This window comes from Folsomia candida, unplaced genomic scaffold, assembly GCF_002217175.1.
Source record: "Folsomia candida strain VU population unplaced genomic scaffold, ASM221717v1 Fcan01_Sc018, whole genome shotgun sequence".
In the NCBI taxonomy this organism is placed as follows: Eukaryota; Metazoa; Arthropoda; class Collembola; order Entomobryomorpha; family Isotomidae; genus Folsomia; species Folsomia candida.
This window is the reverse complement of record NW_019091210.1, coordinates 1329878-1344204: the sequence shown is the minus strand read 5'-3', so window position 1 is coordinate 1344204 and position 14327 is coordinate 1329878. Positions and strand designations below refer to the sequence as shown.

Here is a 14327-nt window from a genome sequence, read left to right as displayed (position 1 = left end):
TTTTGCATTCTCCTCTCCAATTTCGTTTGGCATCTCCACCCACATTCTGAGATCCAATTCGTGCTCAAATTATTTATTTGTGCAGTCGCCGAAAACAAAAATATTGCAAATACTAGTATAACAATATACACCCAGAGGACGAAAAATGCTTGGAGTTTGTGGATTTCACCTGAACGAAATAAATGCATAGACATGTAAGACAGTAAAATTTGCAAAGCTGGCATTACCAGCGCCGTGACGAGAAATATGCGCGATTTTGTGCAAGAATTTAACAGTTTCTCGAAAACCTGTAATTTCTTATATTCCATAATACATTCCGATACAATGGTATAATTGGATTTGCAATTTTTTACGAAGGCATTGCATGCCAGCCATAAAAATGAGGTGCCTTGTGATAGCACGGTTATTAAGTAGTAAACCGTGCCGATCCTAGCTTGTTGAAATACCAGGAATTCAAATGTCGCTAGAAATAAACCGTTACAACGCATGTAACCAAGGGGTGAAAGGAGTGTCATACGTCAATGTGAATATCAAATTGTTCGAAAATTTGTTAAGATTGACACTTCTGACGTGTTTTCGACTTTCGTGTCTTATTTGTGTCAAATTTAACAGTTGATAACCCTTATGTGACCTTTATATGACCTCTGAGGTCAAAATGGAGGTCACCATTGGATTCGGGGTTAAATTTCAGTTGAAATTGAAATAGATATGTCCTATGACCTTTACATGACCTCTGAGGTCAAAATGGAGGTCACCATTGAATTTGACATTGAAAAATAGTTAAAAATGACGTGTCACATGTCAAAACTGACAAGTGACACTTTTTCGTCACTTTTCGTCACCGTGACGATGTCATCGTCACAGGTGACGTCCAACCGCAAAATGACATGAATTTTCGAGTTCCTCATTGAAAAATAGTTAAAAATGACGTGTCACATGTCAAAACTGACAAGTGACACTTTTTCGTCACTTTTCGTCACCGTGACGATGTCATCGTCACAGGTGACGATGTCACAGTGTCCATCTTCGAACTCGTCCTCTCTATTGACGTTAGGAGTTTACGTTCAAAATTTCAAGTGTCTATGTCTTTTCGTTCAAAAGTTATCGGAGCTACGGACAGACGGTCGGACGGACGGACGGACAGACGGACATAACGATCTTATAAAGGGCTTTCACCCCTTAATAACTGGATTACAATGTTCCCTTGGAGACTATAAAAATTATTCGCTGAACAGAGATGGGAGCTTATCAGGATGGGTTGACAAGGGCTGAGGAACGTGAGAGTAGCCACTATTGCAGAAATTGAGAGACTGGTCGCTTCAGTAGAAACATACAGGAATCTGATGCCCAATTGAAGTTTTGAGATTTTGGGACCTAAATTTATTTTAAAATATTTTAAAAATATTAAAGTTTATTAAAATATTATCTTATGTACCAGTACATTCTCAGAAAACTGGTATCGAATCATTACTGCCCGGGGCACATAACTCAACTGGTTCGGTAAGAATGTGCCTTGCGGGTCAGAAAAGTTATGGTAATGAAAAATTTACCACTGAGGATGAGAGACAACTCACTACCAATCCGGTAGGAAGTTTCGACCAAATCAATACTAGAGTACTAGTAACGAGTACTACTGTTCACCCAATATTAATAGTCGCAAGTTCTTGGAAAATTTTCTGAGAGGTATTTATAATTTGTTAATAAAATACACTTATTTCTGTACAGAGTAACAATGTCTGTAAAATACATGGTAAGATATATTTCTGAGAGGTTATTTGGTTGCTAATTGAAAAATAAATAATCCGCCAGGTAACCTTTCAGAATTTTTTGCGACTAATAATACTGAACAGTAGTACCGAGTATACATATATGTGACCCTACCAGATTTTCAACAGTGTACGGTAACAATTATGCACAAAATATTGAACTAAGATTATGCAATTTATGCATATTTACCAAATTTATCGGCTGGTTGACGAATCATATAATTTACAAGGTGCACGGTAACAGGATCGATTGGCAGGTCAAGTCTGATGAGGAAACTTATCAAGTAAGTCACCATTGCAATGGCTGCTTGAGCCCTTTGAAGCAAGCTGGATGAGTGCTTGAAAGTGGCGAATATGCGACTTATCAGGGCCAAACCGTGAATTAGTAAACTTAGCAGGACCGCGTTTTGTTGTTTCGACCTTTTCAGGACTATGGTATCTTGATTGGAATCCCATTTTACTGGTAAACAACGATAATACGAGCCGAAGATAAGGGTGCGTTTGATGAATTTGGTATCTTCCATAAGCATTTTTATCATCACACAAGTGATGTGTATAGTAGTGAATTGAATTGATAATATTAAATGACACACTTATGCTAATTCTCAGATCGGAAACGGACTGGCGCAAATATGCTCCATGTACAGGATATAATTCATTTCGTGAGGTACCTCGCTTAATAATTTAGTTATGTAAAAGTAATGAATATCTAAAGTTTATGTTTAGCAAGAATAGATTGTTCATGAATTGTGTTGGGACGCCAACACCGTTCTGTCGGGGAAATACTTAGGTAGGTGAAAATTTAGATAAGTAAATACTTTAGCTACTAAATATAGTTTTGTACACAAAGATTTGCCTTCACCATAGAACGTATTCTAGATTAGGTATTCATAATTCAAGTTTGACAATACTTCAATCTACATATTAAATATATAATGTGTAAGAAAGTTGCGAAAATATACTTACATTTTTGTCACAATAGATACATTTTTGTATGATATGTGCATAAATTGTGCTAAATTAAGTCAACCAATTCTTTTAAAACATTTAGTAAAATCAAAACTATTTAGGACGAACACGTAGAAATATTCTGGTAACTTATTTCTCAGATTTTGACAATTCTTTTACCATTGTAGTTTTTAATAGTCTGTAGGATCCAATCACCCCAGAATGTCATTTCCTTTCCCCAAAATGTCCAACTTAAAAATAGTTTTTTATCCTATCAGAATTAATCCAAGACTGATGTGACCCATTTTGCAGCTTCCACGACGATTTAATCCTCGGCAGGGAAGGACATCAATCCGCTGATCGTCGCATCAGCACAACAATTGAAAAATGTTGCCTTTGTCGATCTCTTCGCCATGAATAACTTCGCCCCAGCAACGCTCGCATATATTTGATACGGCCGAAGGGAAGATATGGCTTTGCAACAGGCCCGATATTCAACCAAATTCCGTTTATAGAACAAACTCTTCTCCATCACGGCACCTCTAGAAGCAACTTTTCCCCAAGATTGAAGCAATTTCACGCTTTGATCATGCAAATAAGACGCTCTGGGCAGCAGCACTAACGTAATGATAAGCGCCCCTGAAGCGCTCCCTGGAAAAATCAAGTAGTGCGGCATCGGCATTACGCCAAACATTCTAATCGTCCCCATGCTACTGATGGTGATCAGTACTTGACTAAAAGCAATAAGCATAGCGGTGGCCGGACCTACGTATGCATAAGAACACTCTTAGAAAATTGGAATTAAATCATTACTAACCGAAGTAAGCGCATATCTCAATAGGCAATGTAATTTATTCGATGGTTTTAATGTTACCGGTTTGTAATGTTGTAGTAATCAAAACTTACAACTCAGTAACTACTACATACCAATCGGGTAAGAAGTTATTACTAATCAACACTAGTGTCAGTGTATAGATTTCTGTATATTATCTCATATTTTTAACACGTTACACAATACAAAGTAATTCTTTTTTTAAATATAATTACCTTGAAGAACAGCAATAAAGTCCACCCCAAGTGATACACCGACGTAAAGAGTTCTCATTTTCGAATTTCCCTCAATTGTAGTCAGCTTGCCCCGAAACTTTTCAAAATTTTCGAGTCCGTATGCCACAATCTTAAGAGGAATGGTGAAATAGACCAAGAGGAAGGACAACACCCTCATTAGTTCGATAGCAAAGGAAATGGAGATTATCAATCTGATCAAGTATAAGAAAACGCTGAATAGAACGGATCTGTTCGTTGGATTGAAGAGTTCCCTTAATACGAAGTAGGATACATCGAGCTTTCTCATGGTGAAAAATAGTGGGCCCAAGTACCCAAACCGCGACAGGCCGTGGACAAACGCATTAAGAAATTGACCAAGAGGATCTAATTTTTGTGTTGATAGTTTATTCTGGGTTTCGTCACTGGTTTCTGAAAAGATCCGGAGTAAGATTAGCTTAGGCTATGACAGGATATGTTGAGAATGAGGAAATCGTTAGGCAAATCATGCAGTCATTGATAACTTGCAGACCTGGCCAAATTAGTACGGGAAAATTACAATTACAAGTTACCAATTATTTAGTAATTGTAATCCGTAATTTCATTACTTTATTAAAAAAATGTAATTTCAATTTGTAATTTAATTGAGGTACTTAAATTAATTGGTCGTTTGTCCGCATTTCACTAAGCATCATCATTTTATTGTCTCTCATTTCTGGATTAAAATAAACATTTTAATCCAAATTTCCTATTCGTTTACGAATTTTTTCGCTGCAGTAGAATAAATTTGTAGGGTTTATCCGATGAGATATTGGGCTTTATGAATAAAACCAAGTACAAATTACTGAATTGCAACACTAATTACTAATTTCTAATCGTAAGACCATTAATAAAAACCCATCATTTTATATTCAAATAGTTCCAATACCTGTTAACTTTAAACAAATTAAATGCTTTTAATCCAAAACGTCCCTAATAAATCATTTTGTTCTACCTTGAAATTTTGAAGAAGTAGCATTTACCTACATTGTTAAAAGTGAATAAGTATTGAAATTAAGTAGCTGAATATTGAATAATGGATGTTCGTAAAAAATCTCAAACGTAATTGGTAATTGGTGTTGTAATTCAATTACGTAATTTGTTATTGTAATTAAAGCATTCTTTCTAATGAGGAAACTGCAATTAGTAAGTAGTAATTGAGCTTACTTGAGTAATTGTAATTATAATTGAATCAATATTATGAGTATATTTGTAATTTGACTTTCAAGTAATTTGGCCAGCTCTGGTAACTTGTAAAATGCTTAAAGTTTGGTGGAATAATTTTACAAACTTTTACAAAATAAAAGGATCGGACTAAATTTACAAAAATTTGTTAGCTAATTTTCTTTGAAATATTTGTACAATTTTGTAAGAGTTTGCAAGTTTACGGTTTTTACGAAGAACTGAGTGAATTTATAACAATGTACATAGATATTTACATATACTTTGCAAGTTACCACATTTTATCAATCCCTCCATCATCACGATGTTGTTGAATCCTTTAGCGGCTGAGGAAGCATGCATCCAAATTAAAACATCGACATAGCTTACAAATCCCTGACATATCATAATCAGCCCGACCATAATCTGCGTTACGATGTAGTTGTCTCTGGAGGATGGAAAGTCAGCGAAGATGTAAAGGCATCCCGGAGCAACGAAGCATGCGATGAAATTTATTACGTGGATGATCACCCAAATCAACGATTTGTTCCTTGAGTTACAAAATAAGACTCGTTTTCTGAGTTTGAACCCGATGGGGAAGTAGTTTCTGAAAGGGAATAGATTTGCATGGTTGGCAAAACCTTGCCAAAGTAAGTCTGTCGACATATTTGACTCGAGATGTGTAGGTATCCACTCATATAAAGATGATTTAAATGTATACATAAGTAAAGGTTCCCAAGTTACACTGGATTTAAATATGATTCATATTCCCTTAAGTGGAACCACGCAAAATGACTTGTACATTTCGACCTGGTTAGTGGATATTTATAAAGTCTGTCGTAAATCGTAGGCAGGAACCAGACATGTCAGTTTTGGTTTAGAACCATTTATCTTTCTTCATTCTTGTTCACCAATACGACTTTCCGCAGCAACCCTCCAATTTGCGATTTTCACTCGAAATCCGAAATGTACTTGCTGATTTTCCCCATTAACGTTCGAATTTTTCTATCTGTGTCGAGTCGAAACGAAGATCAGAGTACCTTCTATTCCAAAAGATCGAAAACTTGTCACTTTCTCCTAAATAAAGGACATTTAGGGGGTTTACTGTTTTAGGAGTATCTTTCTCAATGTTAACCGTGCCATGACCAATTAGGAATTTTACAGGGAGTTCAGTTTTTATGCACAAGTTTTGTTGATAATCTAGACTGGCAGGGCTGCCTGCGTGAAAAAATGTGTTTTTCGAAGTCTTTAAGGGATCAGGGTCGACGTAGGTCTCGTCATAAATGATGATAATTTTTAATGACATTTGACGGCAAAAGTTTTTGCAACATTTTTGGAAGGTAATTTTTGGGTCTTGAATGTACTTTGCAAGACTTTGTTTGATTTTTTCTGTAATCCCAAGTTTATGAACTTTAATGCTGCACAATAAACTTTTTGAGATTTTCACTACCGGAGCATCCGCAGGACTTTACCCCGAACGATTTCTAGTGAAGAGTTTTTTGACGGGTTCCACATTTTTTTGGGTGGCTGTGACGAGTGGTGGCCTCAAATATTTTTTGAATTTCGCTTTTTGTGATCCTAATACTTCGAACTATAAACATAGATTATCGTTTTGCGGCATACTTCCGTTTTGAAGTATTACCACGTCATGTTTGCGTCACGTTAGGCGACATTTTTTTAGTTTTGAAAAACCCTATTCTCAAGTTTTTTTTTATTTTCAGCCCTATTTCTATCGAATTTCGTCGTTTAAAAAAAATGCTTTATACCCCTAAAAGCCCTTGAAGTTGCGTCTGAAAAAATAATAATGCTAAATTTCAGTCTCAACGAACTACGCAGTATACTTTAAAATAGCGCAGTTCCATTTAAGAGAATATGGATCATATGTATCAATGAAAAATAATAATCTAGTTCAGAGCAAAGTTACAAATGGCCCCTGTAGCCTTTACTGGGGGGAATATATATACAATATACATATTAACATCAATTTATTTACTTACATAGTTCCTACCCAACACAAATGAAATATGTTCATATTTAGCTTTCTAGAAAACAGGGATTGTCTAATTTTAATGCTCTAATTTGAATCCACAAAACCTACTTTGTCGGCCAAGGTCGGGTTATTTTGGACAACGTGTTTTAATTCTTTCGTTCTGGAAGGTAGAGTTTATAAGAAAGTAATTAATGAGTTGAAAAACACGACAAAATTAATCCCGATCACTCTCTTGAGCTAAAAACCAAACTTTTTACTGCTTCAAAATGACTCCGCAACTCACCTTGTATTTTTATAAACTCGACAAATGCGACTTATATAATTGGCTAATCAGGACAACAGCCATAATTTATTGGATGTCAAATACGTTTTTGGAAGACAAGTAAATATAATTAAGTGTTTGTGGCAAATATTTTGGAGTAAATTATTTTATCTAAAATAAGGTTGCGCTGTAATTATTGTAAAGAGTAATTAAAATGAATATACTAACCCAGCCCTATTATGAATTACGTTTAATTTTTCAAGGTGAATTGTTACGCATTTCGTTTTGCCTTTACACTTTCAGATTAATTCATTTAGCCGTTTCTTCTATTGTATAAGCAACGGATGACTGGCAACTAATTTTTTGGACCAACCTTGCAACCATCTACTAAATATACAAACCTGTCAAGAAGGAAATTGACGAAACGTCAGATTGGGGTTAAAAGACGAAAATCGTCCAAACGCAGTTCATCTTCACCCAAACAAAGATGGAGGGCTCTGTGTAAGATGAAATACTCCTAGCTTTGTCAAAGAGTCGACAATCTAAGAAAATTTTAATTCCCGTGTTGGAAATTAGCAAGGAAGTTGCAAAATCTTTCGGAAAAACAAGAACGGGAGGCATAATGAAAAAATACCAAATGGATAATGGATTAAATTCGCTTTATTCGCTAATATCTGACAATGCGATGACGCCAGCGGTCTCGCTCCGATTTTGATGAAACTTGGATAATTATGTAGCCTTAAATAATTGAATACATGTTTCGGGGTTTTTCATAATGCTCAGTTTAAACAAAGTCATGATGTTACAAGTGGCCGAAAATTCGCATTTTTCTCCCTCAAAAACAAAAAAAGAAAAACTTTACAAGAAAAATGCGAATTTTCGGCCACTTATACCATCATAACTTTGTTTAAACTGAGCATTATGAAAAATCCCGAAACATGTATTTAATTAATTACCTAAGGCTACAATTATCCAAGTTTCTTTAAAATCGGAACGAGACCGCTGGCGTTATCGCATTGTGAGTTTAATATAAGATATATTCAACATATCACACCATAATTAGAAATTTTTAAAATCAGTTCGGACCATTTATGTATGAGTCCAAGTTGCAAGTTTCTCAATGACCACAATGGATACCCCAAATTAAATGCAATTTTATCATTTAATCGTCAAATTAGTAATTATTTGTTGCATTTGTATGAATAGTTTGCATTTTTGCTTGCCTATATACGTGACGACCGATTCTTAAAAACTTTACGACTTCTTAAAAAATTAACTGCTTTATATACAATTTTGTAATTTGAAATCTACTAAATATGTATTAGCAAAAGATTAATGAAAGTTGCATAACTATCTATTCTGAAACAAATTTTCGCACGGTTTTCCATATCAGAATTGATTGATGTAAAGTCCCTCGTTTCTTGTAGTCAGGTAGTCTACATACATAAATATGCATGCATGTTTCAAGTATTATCACAACATTTGTGTACCCAAACCCAATGACCTTTTGCATGTGATGAGAAAAATTTTGGTATCCGAGTAAAGTTTGTGAGTGTAAAAACCACAAAGTCTTTACGAGTGGAATTTACTACCTACAATACAACAACGAAGAAGAAATTGTTTACTTATCTGCATCATTTAAATATCAATACTTTTCATCCTGGTAAATCCAGTATCACAAAGATTTTCACAAAGATTTATTTGTATTGGTAAAGATAATTTACAAAGCAAAGAGCTAAGGTATTATTAATTACGTAAGTATTTAATTGCATATGAACTATGAGATAATTGGCAGACAATAAAAAAATCAGGTACCATGGGAACATTCGTGTGCATGAAAATTTGCATATGTTTCTATACATAACTAAATACATAGGTATGTACATACAAACCAGTGACTTTTTATGTGTTTTTATGTACTTCTAAAACGAATTAATCCAAACCTCCCTCATTGAGAGAATGAAACTATCCTGTGCCTTTTAAAGAATCACTTGAATTTGACATAAACCAGAACAATGTCTCAATTCTATCTTTCTCCCTGCAAATCATTGTTTCGTTTGGTATTTAGAATATTTCTTTCTATATTTGTCGCCATCGGTTTGCTAATTCTACTCGTGTTTGCATTATTTCCACGATGTTTTGTCATCTTACTCGCCAAAATTGTATCACCGACTGGATTTGGCGAAATTTTGGACGGAATATCCAACGTATTCGGGGTAAATGCAAATCTTACCACGATGGTGTTCCACTGGAGGGTGCAAGGTCAGGGTGGAATTTTTGTATACTGCTAGAAATTTGGTATTGATTTATCAGTATTAAAGTTTGGTACTAATATTATACCGGTCCGTAAAAATTTGTTACCTCTTTGGTAATCTTTAACACATAGCTATTATTACGCTTATACATATACTCCTCAATATCATTTCGGTCAAGCCATATAAGTGTGAATACCTCTTTGCATTATCTTAATTCTGGATTTCAAACAGTTTCTAAATTCTCTTTAATCCAGTACATGGAAAATTATTCAAATTAAATGTATCCGTACTTCCTATTTTTTTTAGGAGTTCCTGACTTGACCAAGATAAAGGAGGACTTCACCCTAAAAATACTAAATTGTAGAGATTCCCACAACAAATTAAGATACCCCGAGCTTCGTCAAAGTATCATTTCCTGGTGCGGATTTCTCTTTTGGAAAAACGTGCCCAACTTTGAATTATCGATTCGTCTCATTCTACCCCTCTCCTTCGACCTATACTCAACTCAGGGCCGATCTCTACTGATAAATATGAGCGAATTAGGGTGGAAATTTGGCCGCCAAGTTTTATGGGAAATTGTCCTAATTCCAGTACAATCAGGGGAATATTTCGACATTATTTTCCGCTACCATCACGCTCTCGGAGATGGCGTTTCGATATTAAACTTATTCAGCAACGTTACCCATCCCGACCTTGTGGGACAAGTTGTCCCGCCAAAGATGATGGGGCGTGGTCTAGCCTGTACTAAATCGTGTCAAAATTGGGCCTTTATATCGACACTAGTTATGATCCCGTACGATTTGGCGGCGTATGTTGAAGCACAACTAATCTCGTTATTTAGCACAGATGTATTTTCTGCGATAGATAGGAACACTTCCGGTTTCTCGGGACGAATTAGTTACGCCCCATCACTCCCGCCAATAAGTTTTAGCACGATGAAAAAACTGGCGAATGAAAATAACATATCACTTACAACGTTTATGTACCACTGCTTGACAAACTCGGTGAGGAAAGCTGCCCTGAAAAGAGGTGTGTCCCCAAGTGCTGATATTCTAGTGAATTTCCCCATGCTGAGCAAAGATCATCCCGACAAAATGAGAAATATTATGTAAGAAATAATTGTTTTTACACTGTTAGAAATCTGCTACAGTCGCGAATGTATTAATTTCTCGGTATTAAAGTTGCTACCACTTTGTATTAAAATTATACTGGTTCGTAAAAATCTGCCGTGTCGATATGGTAAAACTTTAATACCGAGACATTACTACACTGTATGTATTACTTATTAATGCCACTTCAATAGAGCTATATAAATATGCATTTATGAATATCGCTTGGTATTAATTTAATAAATAATTTTCTAAGAGTGTACAAATTTCTAAGGCCTTGAAAATTATATGAAGTTCTGTAATATTCAAATTTATGATCGGATCGGTTACATCGTGCTACCAATTAGAGAAGAAAATTCTGCCACGAGGATGCACCTAATTAAAGAACAACTTGAAAATTTGGGAAATTCGGCAATTCCTTGGGTTCTGGGGATGATTGGATCTCTTGCAGCATGTCAACTTCCAGTTATCTTAAGAACAATGCTCCGTCTGAATAATAGGCTGAGGGCAAACTTCACTTTTACAAACTTTTCATGGAATCGACTACCCATAACGATGTTTGGATTCCCGGTTCTCGGAATGAATGGTATTCTTGGAGGGACGCATGGCACTAAGGGTGAGAAATTTATTGACATATTTAACGTATTCACTTATTTAACTGAAATGGTGAACTGCTAAAAATTTGGTATATTCACGCACGTATTGACTTAAAAATTACTTGAGTTTGGTTAAAATCAATGATTTAATACATACATTTTAATGATTTATATTTGACCATTGTCCTACTTTTTAGTCATTGCCATGGGCTTGATGACCAGTTGCGACGACGTTTGGTTAAGCATGATGGGAGATTCTGGGTACATTGGGAAAAACGTGGTGGACGATATTGTGGAAGGATTTTACCAGTGAGACGTTGTGACTCTGGTGAATCAATCCCCTACCGATTTTTGGCGGTGGTGGCTGCGTTACTGGGACCGTTCACGATGTATGTCACATAAATGAAAACCTAGTAATTAGAAGGAAAACATTTTTCTAATTAATTAGTAATTACCAGAAGGCGTATGTATGTACGTAAATACCACAAAATATGTATCTTCTTAAAAAACCTGAAAATATCACTCAAATTAAGGTTCCCTCAAAATTATATTTCATGAATATCGTAGAAAATTCAGGTTGAAAAACATTTTGTATGTGTGATATTTTCAGGTTTTTTAAGAAGATACATATTTTGTGGTATTTATGTACATACATACGCCTTCTGGTAATTACTAATTAATTAGAAAAATGTTTTCCTTCTAATTACTAGGTTTTCATTTATGTGACATACATCGTGAACGGTCCCAGTAACGCAGCCACCACCGCCAAAAATCGGTAGGGGATTGATTTACCAGAGTCACAACGTCTCACTGGATTTTACCACGAAGTACGCGAGATGAGTTATTTCTGTATTCCTAACTAAAACTCAGAAATAGTCACAGCTTTCTACCATCTTGTATAATAACTATGGATAAATCAGGAAATAGTATGAGGATAAATCAGGAAACAGTATGAAGATAAAATAACGAGCACAAATGAATTTAACGTAACAAAGTATTGTAAAGTATTGTTACTTTGGGTCAAAATTTCTTAAATATAACGAAAATCAGGCACTTAAGTAATTTAGAAGGACCCCGTGCTGCAGCAGAAGCGTTTGCTGAAGGTGCAGCCGTCTCGTTTGATGTAGCCTTGGAACTGGGACTGGGCGTGGCAGGTCTCGGTGCAGGCGGCGACGGTGTCCTTCCAGGCGGGGTAGCAGTTCGTGGTGCCCAGGTCCTTGGAGTTGCTGCACGCGGCGTTGTCGTCGTACACCCAGGCGCCGTCCTCCCACTTCCGCCCCTCCACTGACACACCTACGGCAAAGACCACGAGGACCAGGACAACGGCAAGCTTCATGGAGTTCATGGTTGGGATTGGGTTCTGAAAATGTTTAAAATGTAAAAAAACATTAGTTTCAGGGTAAATATACAATTTAATTAGAGAAAGGAATCAAAATTGTGAATAGTTGAAAAATTTCGTATTAAGCTTGAAATGAAACTTAAATTTATAAAAGTGAATTTGTTACCTTGTAAAAAATTGAGGAGTATAAGTTTCTGGAAAATAAAATTGTTGACTGGACTTGGATTTTAAGCAGAGTGGAGTGGGCAATGGTCTTTGAATAACTGTGAGTTGATGTGCAAATAAATTGATGATATGTTGATGTGCATATAAATAATTATTTGCACATCAACTCACAGTTATTCAAAGACGAATTGCGGAAAATCCCCTCCCCCCAATAGCCTCCCCCAATGGCCTCCCAGTAATAACCTCCGACCAATAGCCTCCTGAGGAAATTGGCCTCCCTTACCAATGGCCTCCCAACCAATATCCTCCCAACCAATCTCCTCCCAGACCAATCGCCTCCCCCCCAATATCCTCCCATGATAAATACACGCATTGTTTTTTAATACTTAACTTATCCACATCTTAATTGTGTCATCATCACTATTTAGTCATCAGCGAGAGAGCATTACTCATCAATAGAGAGTTGGAGATTTTTTGTACTTTTACTTGTACTTTACTGTGACTACAGTACAATATAAAAATTAGTACAAAAATCAAAAGACCTGGAGAATTTCCACTAGTTTGTACTCTAAAAAATTTGATTGTAAAATTTCGCGAAATAGATGAGTCAAAAATTGAAACAAATCAACTCATGATATATAAAATGAGACTCCCTCCACAATGAGCGTTTAAAAATGATCAAAACTAAAAATTCGATATTTTTGACCTTTGGCGTCGGTAACCAGGCTGATATAAGCCGAAATGATAATGGTTTCTGAACTCCCCGCCTCAAACTAAACTACGTCTGCAACGGTCGAAATATAAAATTTTTGACCTTTGACCTCGTGTGCATGGTCTTCCTTCATACATTAAAACTGTCGATTTCTGATGTTCTCGCCCAAATCCAAGTCTAAAACAGTTGACGCTTAAATTTCGACCTTTGACCTCATCCTCTCGGTCATAGATTGCTCGGAGGTTAAAAGCACTGACGACGTTGAATTCGTTGTATGCAAACGAGAATAAAAGTACAGTGTCGTTTGCATGCGTGCAGGTAAAAATGATTAATTTGATTTGATTTAAACCTGTGTTTTAAGTGTTAATAGAAATCAGTTTACAACTTTTCAAAAATTGGTGATGAAACAATTAAGATGTGGATAGGTTAAATATTAAAAAACAATGCGTGTATTTATCATGGGAGGATATTGGGCGGGAGGCGATTGGTCTGGGAGGAGATTGGTTGGGAGGCCATTGGTAAGGGAGGCCAATTTCCTCAGGAGGCTATTGGTCGGAGGTTATTACTGGGAGGTCATTGGGGGGAGGCCATCATCCGTAAGCCGCAAATAAGACCCTTTTTATATATAGTCCGGTAGAATTCAGATATCATTCATCCTTACCTTTTTGTGTGATCGATTAATAAATAACTAAAATAGGAAAACCCTAAATATGGTACTTTTAATAAATTCTTAGAAATCTACGTATGCGTATATAGTTACATATGTATTCTATTAATAGTCTACTCATTTTTAAAGCACTTTAGTCATTGGGTTGGCCTGGTAAAATTAAGGTTAATCAATTGCCTTTTCTGCACACAACAAATATACTTCTACATATTTGGACTCACTGCAAATGTAAACGGTGTGTGCCCCAATTTTCCGGGAATCGGTCGTTCACAGA

General features: G+C 35.9%; 1 protein-coding gene across 1 annotated transcript; it reads left to right on the top strand.

Moving 5' to 3' along the window:
* Positions 1–9144: 9144 nt before the first annotated feature.
* LOC118438084 lies at positions 9145–11827 on the top strand. Its single transcript, XM_035857835.1, has 4 exons — positions 9145–9472; positions 9772–10573; positions 10922–11190; positions 11368–11827. The coding sequence occupies exons 1-4, from the start codon at positions 9226–9228 to the stop codon at positions 11481–11483; spliced, it is 1434 nt and encodes a 477-aa protein (XP_035713728.1). The 5' UTR covers positions 9145–9225; the 3' UTR covers positions 11484–11827.
* The last annotated feature ends 2500 nt before the right edge of the window (positions 11828–14327 follow it).